The sequence below is a fragment of the Nuphar pumila genome, chromosome 7 (genome assembly GCF_984573655.1).
Source record: "Nuphar pumila chromosome 7, dmNupPumi1.hap1.1, whole genome shotgun sequence".
Taxonomy (NCBI): domain Eukaryota; kingdom Viridiplantae; phylum Streptophyta; class Magnoliopsida; order Nymphaeales; family Nymphaeaceae; genus Nuphar; species Nuphar pumila.
In genome coordinates, this window is record NC_143255.1 from 120,479,190 (window position 1) to 120,495,081 (window position 15,892).

At 37.8% G+C, this 15,892-nt stretch overlaps 1 protein-coding gene across 1 annotated transcript; it reads right to left on the reverse strand.

Annotated features, from left to right (window-relative positions):
* Nucleotides 1–5,228: 5,228 nt before the first annotated feature.
* LOC149833219 (putative serine/threonine-protein kinase WNK2) lies at nucleotides 5,229–10,436 on the reverse strand. The gene is made up of 7 exons (XM_090012749.1): nucleotides 10,195–10,436; nucleotides 9,834–9,871; nucleotides 9,476–9,703; nucleotides 8,273–8,496; nucleotides 7,948–8,105; nucleotides 7,368–7,800; nucleotides 5,229–7,248 (listed from the first exon to the last, which is right to left on the reverse strand). Exons 1-7 carry the CDS (start codon nucleotides 10,297–10,299, stop codon nucleotides 5,723–5,725), a joined length of 2,712 nt encoding a protein of 903 aa, XP_089868875.1. The 5' UTR covers nucleotides 10,300–10,436; the 3' UTR covers nucleotides 5,229–5,722.
* Between the last annotated feature and the right edge of the window lie 5,456 nt (nucleotides 10,437–15,892).

Sequence of the window (15,892 nt, forward strand, 5' to 3'; positions counted from 1 at the left end):
AGGCGGGACCGGGCCTCATTTGCCCTCGATCTATTGTCATCCTTAGAAGGATTGGGGACGAGACGGGATGGGGCGGAGCAATGTGAGGATCAGATGGGACAGGGTGGGGCAGGGGAAAGCGTAAGTCCATCCCTGCCTCCATCCTTGCACGGATTTTGATTTTAACCAAGGTTGTTAAATGCGATGAGTGAAGCAAGGCGTTGAGCCTGTTATGAAGCGAGGCATAAGCCTCAAGGCGTTGAAGCGTAAGCTTCATGATCAAAATAATAAAATATATAATATTAATAAAATAATGAAAATTTTATATGGGTAGCTTCCATTTCATGTGTACCCATATCTCTAAAGTCATTAGATGGATTTGGTTTACTCTATGTTCATAACAGACAGGCTTATCTTGATCAATGCTAGAAAAAGGTAAAGGAAAAAAATTTCAAAAGCTTCTCTTCTCATGTTTTTTTTATTTTTTAATTTATTTAATATGTTTATTTATCAATACATATTTTAAACAAAGTATGTGATCTAAGATAATAGGAATTGAAATCCTAAGAAAGTTCTGTAAAAAAAAAGAGATAAGTAGTTGCATTAATGCTAGTACGTTGGTAATTATATCATTTCCTGCCAAGCCAGCAAGGAAGAAAATACAGACTGGACAATCTACATCGCAATAGAAATCTCCCTCTCTCTCTCTACTGATTTACACTTATCTTCTTCTCTTTTTAAAAAAAATAAAGGAAAGAAAAAACTAGAAAACAAAAACTATAGAAAAGAAAAAAAAGGTACAACATCACTGCTAATAAATATCGAGAATGAATAAGAAATCTTAAATCAACGCAGAAAAGAGGTACGGCTTTTGTTGGTGGTATTGGTATCATCGATAGCCAGTTTATTATTCTCTAGAGTGGTGGTTTGCTTTCTTTATTTCCAGGGTTTGTGTGGTTCCTGAAATAGCGCGGGAGAAGATCCAGATAAAGAAGATCGACAACATCACAGCGAGACAAGTGATCTTCTCAAAGAGGAGGAGAGGATTGTTCAAGAAAGGCCAAGAACTCTCCATTCTTTGTGATGTTGAAGTTGGTGTCATCATCTTTTCTGCTATCGGCAAACTCTTCTCTAGGTACCTTCTCCTCCCCTCTCTTGCCAAGATTCCAAAAGTTGCAGGGGGCAACCCATGCCTATCGAAAACAGAAAGGGAGAGAGAGGTGGAAGGTGCGGCAGGAGGGCGCTGACCTCCTGCCACTCCCCCGACATATGCAGAGAGAGGGGAGGCACACCAGGGGGTTGTCGGCCCCCTGCCGGCTTCCCGGCGAACATAAAAGAAAGGGGGGAGAAGAAGAAAACGACAGAGGTAGAGAGGGTGCGTACCTTCGAGGTCATCGGCGGTGTTGATCGGAACACGTGGAAGGAGGCAGCGTCAGCTCCCCTGAGAGGCGTCAGACGCGAGGTCATCGGTGCTGGGAGCGAGAGACGAGGAGGGAGGTGCAAGCTGAGATTCTGAGAAAGCTATCCCTCCCCTCTGTGATTTTTAAAGAGGTTTGGGGGAGGCACGAAAAGGGAAAGGGGGGGGGGGGGGTGAAGGTTTAAAAGAAACCCCCCCCCCACCCTGTGTTTTTTATTTTCGTGGGTTGTACATGAAGCGCACGCCTTAGAAGCGAAGCGCGCCTCGATGCGAGGCGTGCGCTTCACCCATGTGAAGCGTGCGCTTCAAGCCTACAAAGGCCTCATACAACGCCTCAGGACCTTGAACTTGCGCTTCGCCTCTGAGGCGTACGCTTCAGGTAATGAGGTGTAAGCCTCTCACAACACTAATTTAACCTTCATCCCCTCCTCCATCTCTGTTTCATGTCCTCCATCCCCGGTCCAAACGGCGCGAAGCGGGTAATTTTGATACTTATAATGAATAAAGATTATAAAATTTTCTTCATAAAATCTAACAAAAACTAAAGAAAAAGAGAAACTACAAGTTTCAAATCCTATTTGAAATTTGAAAAACACTTTATGCACTTCTTATTAACCTAATTACTAAAGATGCAGATATATAGACTTCTGGAAATCCAACCAAAGCACACATAACATACAGCTACAAACCAGTCATTGAAATCGTATGGCAAAAATTTGTGACAAGCTTTGTAGTTCAATTGTAAAACTGTATACAGAACAGAAACATGGACAAATTATATACTTCAACATTTGGTAATCAAAAGCATTCAATCAAATTAGGAAAAACTTTTGCCTTTTGATTCTATCATATACTGTTTTTAAAAAGATTCATGTAATTTACAAGTGCAAAAACAACAGAAATCAGTTTTGATTGGGTTTACATAGTTCCATTGCAACAGCATTTCTCTGTCAGCTTAATATCATGACTCCGCAACTGCTACATGGTTGGTATAAGCTTTTAACCAGAAGAGAGCAAAAAAAATAAAACACATTTGAATCAATATCATGGAGCTTGGGGCTTTGCCGGTATCTTCAAGATCCTACCATGGAAATGGTCTTGAACTTGCCTACTTTCCTTATCCTTTCATATTCTCTATGAAGATTTGAAGCACCAAATTCACAAATTCCACCATTTCAAAAATGCAACCACACAACCAAGTTCATTCCTGAAATGTAATGCACATGTTTTAGTCAGTAATTTGGAATAGCAAGAATTATGAGGAAATGCACATCTTTGAGTCGGTAATTTGGAATTCAATGGCTTAAAGTCTAACAAACCTCTTTCTAAACCCTTGAGCAGTTCCTACTTGGTAAGATGGTGGAACCCCATCGTGTCCTTTGTAGGCTAGGGCATTCACCTGGTACAAATATGAGGACTCTCGCATTATTGGGTTTAGGGATAATCAGGCTTTGGAACAGACCAAGCAGCAGCGGTGCTTATATTTACACCCAAAATAGATCTATAATGAACCTTTGACCTATATCTATATCACACTAGACCATCTCATATTAAACTATGGGAAGCGATTGCCTAATCCAATGTCGGATTGGCAGAAAATTGCTATAGATTTGCGACACCTCTGTATAACATTTTGAAACATCAACCACTTTGCTATTTCCCTGAATATATGTATGTCAGAACTACAATGTTTTGTTTAAACTTGGGATAGGATCTCATCCATTGAAGTGGGTTCAGAATGGTGCAAAACAGAGACCCTAGACAAACTGCATCTGAGACTAGATCCACTTTTTCACATCCCTTTTATCAGTAGATTCAGTTTTGATTCCTAAATTGTAACTGTGCCAATGTATTTTTAAGTAGCATCAAGCCTGTCTCAAATTTTAATTTGTTTAAAGCAACTTACCATCTAAACAACCTGTCAAACTGTTTATAAACAACGTTTAAATGCATCATTTTTATTTTCTTTCCCTAAACATGAAAAATAAATAAATTTAAACAGGTCATCAGTTTCTTGGGTTGACTAACTTACAAGAACATGTTGAACTAGTCAGGGCTTGAATAAAGTAAACAAACTATAGGCATCTATAGTTTAATCAAAAGTTAAACAGGCATACAAATAAATGAATCTCCACCTGATAAGCTTATAAGTGCATGAACAAAAGCCACAGAATTACTGAATATTAATGAAAACACTTACATAACATGTACTTGACAAAAAATGGCAACTAAAGAATCTAGCAGGCCAAAATAGCTTTCAAGCAAATTTTCCTGAAAAAAGAATTTCACGCTAGCATCTTGGACTCCCTAAATGCAAAGGTTAAGTAGATTGCATGAGGGATAACAATTTGTTGAAGATAACACCCAATATAATAATGGCACGTAACTGTCAACCTAAGTTCATAAAACTTCCAGTTATGAATGCATCATAAGCCATTGGCCATTGCTGTGCTTTGTGAACCATGTTCAGGGGACTAACAGTTTGCTGAAGATAACAATAAATAGACAAATGTAACCATCAGCATGCTTGCATAAAAGTTCCAGTTAATGAATGTATCATAGCCCACTGCTGTCCTTCGTGAACCATATTCTCAGGAACAGCTGCTTCACTGGAATCTAAAATCAGATATGCGCAATAAAGTCAGCATCAACCAAGAGCAGCAATCTCATAAGATAAAATGACCAAATAAATAACCATCAACATACCTGCATAGTTAAAACTACTACTACAGCAACTGATTTCTCTAGCCACTTCCAAACAATATTATAACAGCTGCCACCATCCAGAGTCCCAGACATCCTTGTTCAAAATGTCTCACTTGAATATGACCATTCTACGAAGAAGACACTATAATGGAGGAGTCAAGGCAGCTTTCATCAACCGAATAAACCAGTAAATGGGAAAAAAGACGACAAAGAACATTAACATCAAAGTTGATCAAAAGTATCTGTTATCCAAGCAAAGGTACCATGAAATTCAAAATCATAATCAGTCATCCTGATCCATGGAGACAAATTTTTTTTTGAAGGAATTGAGAGATACAAGACAAATAGTTAAATAAAAGAAGTGAAGAAAATCACCCTCACAGTGCAGTTCAAAGTGATTTGCAAGATAGCACATGTCATTCCCATTGTAAAGAACCAGAAACTCTACAACAGTCCAATATTGCTAGTGACAAAATTCCTGTCTCTCAACATCAAAAGCATGCAGAATTAGATGGTCAAGATGTGATAAAATGCTGGAAAATCAATAAAAAAATGGGATCGTAGAAAAGGAAGAGAATAAATCAACTTCACTAAAAGACTAAAACAAACTAAAACTCACTTCAAATGGATACTTTCATCATGTGCAAAAGAGATGAAGGATGGTGCTCCCCTTACACAAACTGCAAGGATAAATTTGGCGGAAGGAATAGGTCTGGATATTGATTGAGTGAGAAATTCCACCTTCAAAATAAATAAAGAAAGAAAGAAAGAAAGAATAAAAGAATTTAACCAACCAAACACATGCTATCTTTTTCTTTTTTTTTCTTTAAATTCAATGTGTAATTCAGGAAGGGATACGCTGATATGGTTTAAGATCATAAGCATCAGGAAGAAGGACGGAGGTTTCTCTTTGTGCAGTCGTATCTAAACAGATATATTGACAATAAGGCATATAAATATACCACAATAACTGAAGAAAGATTTTGATATTTAACTTGTAAAATCATATAGTCCTTAATTAGATCTAATGTCAATCTTCCATAGTATCAAAGGGAATAAAAATCTAACATTGCAGTCATAATAGAAGAAATCTTCCTATTAATAAAATGTGAGAGCTGATTATGGAAGCCAAAGATGTCTCAATTATCATGAAATATATGTTGAAAAAGTACAAGTATTCAAGCAAATACAGCTGTTGATAGAGGTCCACCACTGGATACTCGGGTCATATATCACCCAAATAACAGAAACAGAAAAAAGAAAAAAAAGAATGGGAAGAAGTCCATGATACAAGATGGACTTGAAATTGATTTAGCAATTAAACACTTTGGAATGAGCATATATACAATCCACGACCATCTGTTCAACAGGAAACACCAGATACAGCACTCTCAAACCTCACCATATATCACACTTAAACTGAGTGGCTCGGTTTAAGGAAGTGCAAACTGCAGGGCAGGTTATGCATAACCAGGCAACATTGTTCATCAGTGACGATCACAGACAGCACCGACCTGATTTATTTAGTTTACCGTGCATATCCACCTACATGGTGTCTCGTCTTTGGAGGGTTGACGATAAAAACATCTACTTGTCAAGTCGACATGAAATAACCATTGCTCATGTTGGTGCAAAGTCTCTAGCTTCCTCCTCAGCCTTTGACCTGGCTAAAGCCTCCTCTAATATTACGGCAATGCCCATATCAGAGATTCTGGTGTTCCCTTTCAACAAATTTGATCTATCTTTGAAGACAGATGTACCCACATGATTTTCAGTAGCAGCATCCCATTTACCGGTCTTTCCAAAAATGCGAAGGGCATTGGGACTACCTGGCAAGCCCTTGACTACCTTATGCTGAACATTTTCCTGAACAGGATGTGCATCAGAGAAATCCTTCAAACTTCCATTATCAACATATTTACCTATTTGAGATGGTATCTCATCATCATGTGATATACCAACATCCAAACCCACTGAGAGCTCATCGGAAGGGGTGCCCTGACCATAATCTAAAGCAAAACTTACTCCATTCCCAGATAAAGGAGCTCCCTCCAGCGATTCCTGGACATTTTGACTATCTATCACAGTTCTTGAATCAGACTCCTTACTATTACTATCATCTGAAAATTCTGTGTAGCACCCACCTTCTGCATTAATCAGTGACTCATCATCTTTAGATGCATCTAAGCAACCCAGTGCACCCAAAAGCATCTCATTCTTTCTGCCAGAGTCATGAACCTTCAAGTGACACATACTTAAAGTCCTATTGCGCAGTTCAGGAGCAATTTCATTCAATATCTCTCTTATAGCATGATCATGCTTCCTCCGCATCATCACAAGTTCATTTTTCTGCTCCATCAGCAGATTTACAAGTTTTTGAGTAGCCAGTTTCAATACTTCTGACTCATCTTCCTGCAGGAGAAGGATGGGCTTCTCCAAAGAGCTTCCAACAAATCTAGCATCAGCCGATTCTCCATTGTGTGACCCAGTGTTGCAATCATTTTCACTGTCACTCAAGAGCTCCTCAGTCTCAGAAGAACCTTCTTTGTTTCCTTGTTCAATGTCAACTTTAAGCTCTCCATATGCTGCATCCTGTGATTCGTGTTCTAATAATGATGCAACGTCATTATCATTGTTTTCTTTGTTTCCACAGGTTGACACATCAGAATCTTCATGGATAGTGCTTAAAGAAGTTGAATTCATAATATCAACCATTTTCTTGTGATCATCATCATCATCATCTTTAGGATGTGGATCCACCTGAGGAGATGCATCTGACTGAGTGGACCTCACTGGAGAAGCCCCACCAAAGCCCCTTGGAGAATCAGACCAATACTGCCGGCCTGAAGGAAGACGGTCCAAAACAAGCTCCCCAGAATGACAATCAGAGTCAATCAATGATGTGCAAGGCTCATCAATTGTCTCAGCCTCCTGTGCAACAATTTCATGGTTCCCAGAAGGACTATCTTCAAAAGATTCTCCCGGCAACCAGCCAGGAACATGAGCCTGTATTTCCAGGTCAATCATCTCAGCAATTGTAGTGACGTCTTGGTCAGTAAGATCTAACTCAGTGACCATTTCACTAGCAACACTAAATGCAGTGTCTGCTTCAATATCAAAAGGGAAGTGGATGTTGCGGACATGACCTGCATATTCCAAAAGTTCAGCAATTGCTCAAATTTGCAATGATATGGCATAATAGATGAACATTTTACATAATTGAGTCAAAGTTAAAAATACACTGAAAAAAACACATAAGGAATACCTTTAGAATCCGCAATCCGAAGCCTTAAAAATATTGTATTGACATCTTGCCTTTGACCCTTTACAATGAAATCTCTACTACCCTCAATATGATCTTTATTGCTTGACAAGTTTTCATCTTCTTGATCAATGTTATCTTCTGGAGATGCTGCTTCACCATGAGGTATAGACACAATGGTGTGTTCTCCAGACTCTGGTTTATGTTTGTCATCGTGTTGGTTTGGCATGGCACACCCTTCACAATTTCTCCCCAAACAGGTTCCTTTTAAATGCAAAGGATGACCAATGCTTTCATTTTCTCCATCAGATTGAAGAAACGGGTCCTTTAGAAGTTCACTGGCGGGCAATCTCTGTGAAACATCAGCTATACATTTTTCTATGAACTGTTTCACTTCAGGATCTTTAACCTTGTTCAATGATGCAGGTTTAATGCCCTAAAAGAAAATGATTAGGACACTTAGAAAAAAAATTGATAATGACAGCAGTGCAATACACTGGTGACGGGAGTCACTATTCAGTTATAGATGAAGAAAGAGCCCTTCAAAATTGTAAAAGTGATATACAGAATCTTGTATGCTTACCGAAGTCACTTTCTTGTATATTTGAGCAGCATTTGTACACTCATTATATGGGTACTCAAATGTCACCAACTCCAACAAGCACATACCAAATGCATATATATCAACGAGCTCATTATATTCTTCTTCATAAAGTTCTGGAGCCATAAATTCAGGAGTTCCTGTAAAAACAACTAAAATCTAAGAAATCTGCAAGAAAAACAAGTTTCATAATTAAAGAAAAGAAAGATCTGAAGCTTCCACTTTACAAAAAATATAGAAGACAGAATGCCTTAACAACAAAACATGAATTTGTATGTAACAAGAATAGACAACAGCCTTTGCTTACCAATCACACTGTGAGCAGCATGAGCCTGACGAAGAATAGCAGCCAATCCAAGATCGCCTATTTTAACTTCTCCTTGGTTTCCATTCACAAATATATTATCACACTTCAAATCCCGATGAATAACTGGTGGGTCATGACTGTGCAGATAAGTGAGCCCACTCAAGATTTGTCTTGACCAATTCTTCAATGCTCTCAAATCTACATGCTTATGTTTCTTGCGGTACCTAAACATAAATAATATACAACAGGACTCTGTTATGGTTTTTACCATGTATGCAGTTCTACATCCATCAAAGAGCTTTTGGATTAGAATTCATATTTATCAAATCAAAGCAAGCAAATATAGTTCTGGTAAGAAATGAACTAAAAGAAGAATTGGGGTTTGTCTTATCATTCCTATTCAGGATTCACTAGCAATAAAACACAGAATAGTTACTAACCATTGCAATGACAATTTAATGTTAAAATGATATTATGTAGATATAATAAAAATATAGGTTCTTTCATGCATTTAATAATGGAATTGTAAGCCTAAAAGAAACTAGGATAAAATATGCACAAAATGTGTTGTTCGAATAAAAAGTTTCCAGAATAGTTCAAATTTAACGCTTTTATAATGGGCAGAACATGTGTTTTTGTTGTACCATTTTCAAGAGCCTTTCCTTAATGGATTAATTACTAAAGTCCCAATAATTATGGATCAAGAAAGGAGTTAATAACACCATAAGAAAAAGCACTTCACTATCATCAAACATGATATTTTTGAAATAAAAGGATCATCAGTAATGTTTTTCAAGTCCGAGGATAGGTCTTGGGTTGAAATCTATACCCACTCAAGCAGAATTATTCAACCAATCTGGCATTCAGAATATTCTAATTCTTAATAGCACGCTGTTGTGCACGTGAAGTAGAACACCGAATGTGATGGCAAGAAGTTAAAGTTGCAGCATGTTATTGAAATGATCGTAGGTTCACACCCACTAACGGGCTATTCTTAAGTTGGCAGTAACAAAAAGAAGGATACATGAAAAGGGAAAGGCCACGCCGCCAGGTTCAGATCACTACTTGAACAAAGCTTGCAACAGAGACACCACCATCAAATATCAGACGAAAAGAAGAACGACGAATTTGCCATCACAATCGATTTTCTTATACGCATTGGCAAAATGAGGGCATATAGCAAGAGGGGGCGACAGCACTCACTGCCTCAACGTGCCCGACGTGAAAACCTCAGTGATGAAGTTGATGCTATCGTTCTTCGTGTCCACCCACGAGCTGTAGAACTTGATGATGTTTTTGTGCTTCAGCGTCTTGAGCAAATGCACTTCCGAGTACAGACGCTCGAGGTTGTCCGAGCACCGCAAAACGTCGGTCACCTTGACCTGATTCCATGCAACCTCAATTCCTTCTAATTCATCGAAAGCTTTGTAGCTGAACGATAAGATTTTTCGTCAAGGACCCACAAAATGATCCATCTAACATCTATAATCTACAATCTCCTGATCAGATGAACAACAAATTGAATAATGGAGAAAAAAGAAGATGGTATGAAAAAGGATACACTGTCTTGAACGCCCCTTTGCCCAACACTTCATTATACTGCAAAAGAGGAAAATTGAATAAAATTAAAACAATTCAGACTCTATGCTTCCAATTCTACATTGGAGACGCAACGATCGACAACAAAATTCCCTAAAAACTACGCGAAAAAATCGAATCGTAATTGCAAATTATGAATTCGATCGATCACCAATCCAGGGATTCGAGGAGGAGAAATCAAATATGGCCGAGAAATCACGTTAAAAATGGAACCAAATGAAGTTTCATCGCAGATTGGATGTCAGAAACAGAAAAACTTCATCCTATATTGATCAAAATTCTAAAAAGAAGAAAAATGAGGTGGGGGGGGAAGAAGAACCTACCCGTCCATACCGACCGGAAGGATCGATCTCCACGAACTCGGAATCATTCTCGTCCGTCTCCTGCTCCGACGACGTATCCGTCGCCGTCGTCGATCCCGATATCATCCCGAATACCCCAAAAAAAAACCCTAATCCCCCAAAATCCGACAATCAGAATCCAAATCAGAACCTCTCCAGTTCTACCACACAACAACGAGAGAGAGAGAGGGAAACCGAGAAAATCCCAGAAATTTTAGAGAGAGAGGATGAGATCCAAAACCCGAGCGTGCGAAGGACGCGTGCGAAAGACTCCAGAGAGGGAAAGAGCAGATTTTTTTTTCTTTTTTCCACTTAATTGCTGATTAAGTTTATCTGTAATCAGTGATTAAAAACGGTAACGAACTACTCTCCGAAAACGTGATCGTTATTATTTAATTAATAAAAAGCTTAAAAATAAGAAAATCCGGGTTGGCCTCAAAGCTTTCTTTAGTATATTTTTGTTGTTGAGAAATTACCACGATACCCCTACAATCTTTTGATCTGCTGCCTCATTTGGGACTCAAAATGAGTCAAATTGGCATCTGATTCAATTCCACAAATGGATTTGTCTTGGTTAGTGAAGTAAATTTTTGGGATATACTGTCTGTTAAATAATTCAGATTTTTCTGGATATTTAGATTTCCTAGCACCAATAATGGAAATGTCATATATCAAGGAAATCTTGGATCTCCAAAGGCTTCTCATTGTAGACTAAGAATCATATGCCCATAGCTAAACCTATTTGGCTTGGCCTTGGGATTTCTAGCATTCAGGATGGTACGGCAGGTTGAGCCAGCCCAACTAGGTCTCTTTGATCTTGTGACAGTTTTTTTGAAAAAAAAAAAAAAGGTTGAACTTATATTTTTTTATAAACAAACTGAGGGTTAATGCAAACCCCTACCAATTATACAACTATACCATTGGGTTTTGAACCTGCAACGTCTCAACACAAGGTGACATGCACTAACTGGCAAGGCCGATGTTGCTAGCAATGTCGCTCAAGTTTTGGAGGGCAGGGGTCAGTGGTTCAAACACATAGTGACAAATATCGCAAGATTTATGAAAATCTAGCAATTGCCTGAAAGTTTAAAACAGCAATTTTTCGTGAGATTTTTAAAATATCGTGAGATTTGTGAAAAAAACATAAATACCATGATTTAAACACGATATTTATGTTTTAAACGGCGTGAAAAAAACATGTGTGTTTTTTAAATAATATTTATTAATGTTTTCTTATAAAAAATATTTTTTATATTTTTTAATTTATCTTTTTATTGTCAAGATTTTGCCTGAAAAAAAATGCGAGATTTATGAAAAGATTTCAATTTCTCTCTAGTTTTTGAAAAACAAGATTTTGCCGAAAAAAAAAAAAACATTTGTCACTATGGTTCTACATCTTGTGGATGCATTGTACAACTTCTATAGGGTACAAGGTCAGGTTCCTATACTGTAAATGTAACTTTTTGAGTAAGAATTTGGCTAAGTTAGATAGAGGGGGTCTGTCCTGATCATGGAAGGATCAACCACCAGAGAGAGTGGCACTCCCTCATTGAGGGGTAGATTTTGTATACAGAATAGTTTTACTTGATCAATACACTGGTAGGGGTCTGCCTAACCTCAGCTTGACTTTCAAAAAAAAAAAAAGGTTTGGGTCAGCATATCCAAATCTTTAAAAAGTTTGGTCCAACTAGAAAGTCCAAAACAGTTGCATGAAAAATAAAATCTAGTAAGGATATAACCCTAACCATATTTAAAAGCTGGTCAGAGCTCCCTGTCCAAGTCTAAAACTTGAATATACAGTTTTATGTAACTGTAATGCTCAAATCTAGAGTGAGTCTTACCTTCTAGTCCAATGGGTCCATAACCTAAGGGTAGGTCTGGGAAACAAGATGTTTGGCTCGTAAAGAGCTCGTTCAAACTCATAAAATAGGCTCGGCAATCTCAAGCTCGGTGTTAAAAAATATATGTTACATGTATTTTTCTGTAATCCTATTTCTTTCGGCTCTAAAACAATGTATTTTTTTTATATAAAAGCCAGCTCCAACTTGGCTCATTTAACTCGGGATCATTATGAGCTCGAACTCAGCTTCGCTCGCCACAAGAATGAGCCAAGCTTGAACACTTCAAGCGCTTGTTTACCAGCTCTACCTAAGGGTGTGTTTGGATACTTGGTCCCACAATTCTTTTGTTTGGGAACTTAGAACGCCACTTTTACCAATTTCTATCAGATTCCTATAGCTAATGGCAAAAGTTAACTTCTAACATCTGGGTTAAAAGGAATTCTCATTAATTATGATTTGCTAGAAATTGGGGTCGGATTGATCAGGTACAAAGGGCACCACAATCTCCCAAAAATGAAATTACCACCTCTATAAGTGGTATCTCTATAAATTCCTTGGAAAAGAATGAATTTGCAACCATTTTGGGCACATTTCCCAGTGAGAAAGTAGAGGGTTGCTTCTGAGAAAGCTGTTGAGATTTGTTTGGATCAGGATCAAGAGCGGAGAACAATTTCACAAGTATATTTTCTTGGGAAAATAACATGCCTTTTTTTTTAGTCGTTTTGCTTTGAGGAAACAAACCGCATGTTTGCAAGCATTGAAGAACTTTCTCACTTGAGAAAAAATGATCTACTTTCTCAGGTGAGAATGCATTTTATGCCCTTTATGTTTCACCCAAACGAGGGAAACCATGTGTCCCCATGAGAATTCTCAAAGATAAGATTTTTAAACCAGAATATCCAAACACGCTCCCAAGAACTAGTAAGTATAATTCTTGAAACTACATGGCACACATCACTTTACTTTTCTCATGAAATAATTTTAAACTAGGTTATCCAAACGACACACCTAAGTCGGGGTATCTCAACCGGTACCAAAACCCTATAGGGTGGGTATGATGATAAATAAGAAGATCCAATTAAGACCCGGATCCAGGCCCAAAAGGTCTGATTAATACATGAATCTGGACATAGTTTACACCCCTACACCTAAGTAGTAATTACAATTATTGAAACTGCATATCCCATTGCTTTTTCACTTTCCCTATCCATTCACGTGAATTCACATCTCTCTTTTAAAGCTTCACATCTACCAAGTCGGTACTAAATCCAGCCCAACCCAAAACTGTATAGAGTGCGGATCAGGTCGGGTGTGCCCCTGCAAGAACTGTCAAGGGTCCCTTCCATACCATTCATCGGCCGCGATGAACGGCATCAAACCACCATGAGTTTTGCTTGTGTTTTGACCATCTGCTCATCGCCATCACGGATGCCATTGATCGCGAATCAGCTACAGTAGTTTGATGCCGTTCATCGCCATGGATGAATGGTATCGCATGAACACTTGATAATTGCCTGTCAGGCGTACCTCTAACCGTTTAATAAACGGGTCGGGTTCATGTTGAGGTATGCTGACCCGCCGACCCGACCCGATTGCCACCCCCTAATCGTAAAACTCTGTGGACTTACCCCTTTGCCCTTAAGGAGTCGCTATCATTAATGATTTGATTGGATTATGCACTCTGGACTAAAGAGCTTTAGTTACCGTTGAACATCGATTGTGATCTCATTCTTGACTAATTTCAACAAATTTATCGTGTTCTGTTTGACCAGATGGTTTTTCTTGAATGAGCCATAATTAGTGGATTTAAAATTTAAAAAAAAAAAAATTCAATTAGAACCCATCTTTTATTTGATATTGCAAATGCATCAACATAATTTATGAATGCATATGAAATAGCATTTTTAAGGTTGCTTTGGAAAAAAATATTTATATATATATATATATATATATATATATATATATATATATATATATATATATATATATATATATAATTAAAGGGAAAAACACCTCAGCACCGACTGCAAATTGGCTGGTTTCCGGTTGGTAAAAACTTTGAGGTCTCTCCTTTTCACTGGAGAGTACACCCAGCTTCGACCTTGCGGCAAGGGACGGCCACTCGTGGGTTTCAAACTTGAGACATCCCATCAACTTGATGACATTAGCAAGCCGCCCCTACCAGATGAGCGAAGCCCTTATGAGCATTTTGCCTTAGTTATTATAAGCTAGGGACATTTAGTAATTCATGTTTAACTTGACTTAATTGGATTAAGCTACAGTTTTATTCAAATTTTGAGTTGTGATTTTTTTTTAAATGTAGGTGGGTTTTTGAAATATCTGGTAAAGATGAGTGCCTAATCAAGTTTTTCTTATAAAAAATTAACCCATAAATTGCCAAGCCAACAACCGACCACCATTCAAAATCTAAGCTCATGATAAATTCTTAGAATCTCACGGGAGAATAAAAAGATCATCCCATAAAGTAACGAAACCTATGGACTGCCACGTCAATGATTTCCTAAAGGTTTTTTTTTCTCAAAAAGTAAAAATTATTCCATGCAATTTTTTTTTATATTTACACAAAAAACCACCCTAAGGATTAGAGACCATGCAATTTTTTTTTTTTATATTTATACAAAAAACCATCCTAAGGATTAGAGACCAAGCTGCGCTGGCTTTGCTATACTTACGATCACTGTCCTGACAGCGTAAAACTCCGTGAGCTTACCCTATGCCTTCGGAGAGTCACCATGCTTCGGCTTGCGCAAAGGGTGAGGCTAGTGGGATTTGAACCTAGACCATATGTGCCCCCATTTAATTCCTCACCGAGTAATTGGCATAAAATCTTAAGTCCCTTTTACCGACCCAAGAGCATAGTCACAAATCTCTTTATCAGGATTTTCTCGGCAAAAGAAAATATCATGATAAATTATAAAAAAAACAAAAAAACTTGCAAATATTGTCATATAAAATTTAATAATATATGAAAAATATAATAACAACATCTCAAATATAATAAATATACAGAACATAAGTATCGCGTTAACGATGTGATATTATCACGATAAGAATATGGTATTTTCAAAATAGGTGATATTTCAAAAATATCTCGCTTTTTTGAAAAAAAAATGTGAATTTATTTTCACAATTCTTACCATATATTTGTCAGATTTTTCAGAAACCAATAATATTTGTAACTATAGTACATCCAGCTTCAGTCACGTTACTTCCTATGCAAGTTGACGTTGGAATAATTCAAAAGATGTTAACCCATTAAGATTAGGGTGTCAACGGGTCTGGTTTGGTTCCCACCCAGGTAGAACCAGACTTGGACTAGATTTTCAGATATGGTATCAGGTCCAGATCCGGGTCTAATCAGGTTCATTATAAGAAAAATCATACCCAGGCCGATAAGAACTACATGAACCAAACTCAGACTATACCAGTAAAACCATATTGGTTATCATTTTTATATTGAAAATTTGCAGGTCTTAATCAGAATTCGGGTCGGGTTCAGGTCTGGTATAAAATTTCACAAATTATAGCCCGTTCCATGTATTAATCGGACCTTCAGATTGGGAACTGAGTTTTAGTCGGGTCTTCTTATTTATCATCATACCCAGACCCTATAGGCTTTGGTTCGGGTCGGGTTAGGGTAAACCAGGCCCGTTGGCACCCCTAATTAAGATAAGATGAGCACTATTCCGTACATCATAGTCTTAACCAGGTGAGAACGCGTAACACAACTCTTTGTGAAATTTCGGTAACGGGTCTTTTTCAGCAGACACGGATATCTGACTTTTCAGACTAAATCCAAATCCGTTATGATTTTGTAG

Coding starts and splice junctions, on each gene's coding strand:
- LOC149833219 (XM_090012749.1), bottom strand. CDS start 10,299: ATGATATCGGGATCGACGACGGCGACGGATACGTCGTCGGAGCAGGAG. Junction 9,704..9,833: donor AAAGGGGCGTTCAAGACAGT/GTATCCTTTTTC, acceptor CTTATCGTTCAG/CTACAAAGCTTTCGATGAAT. Junction 7,249..7,367: donor TCGGATTGCGGATTCTAAAG/GTATTCCTTATG, acceptor TGGAATATGCAG/GTCATGTCCGCAACATCCAC.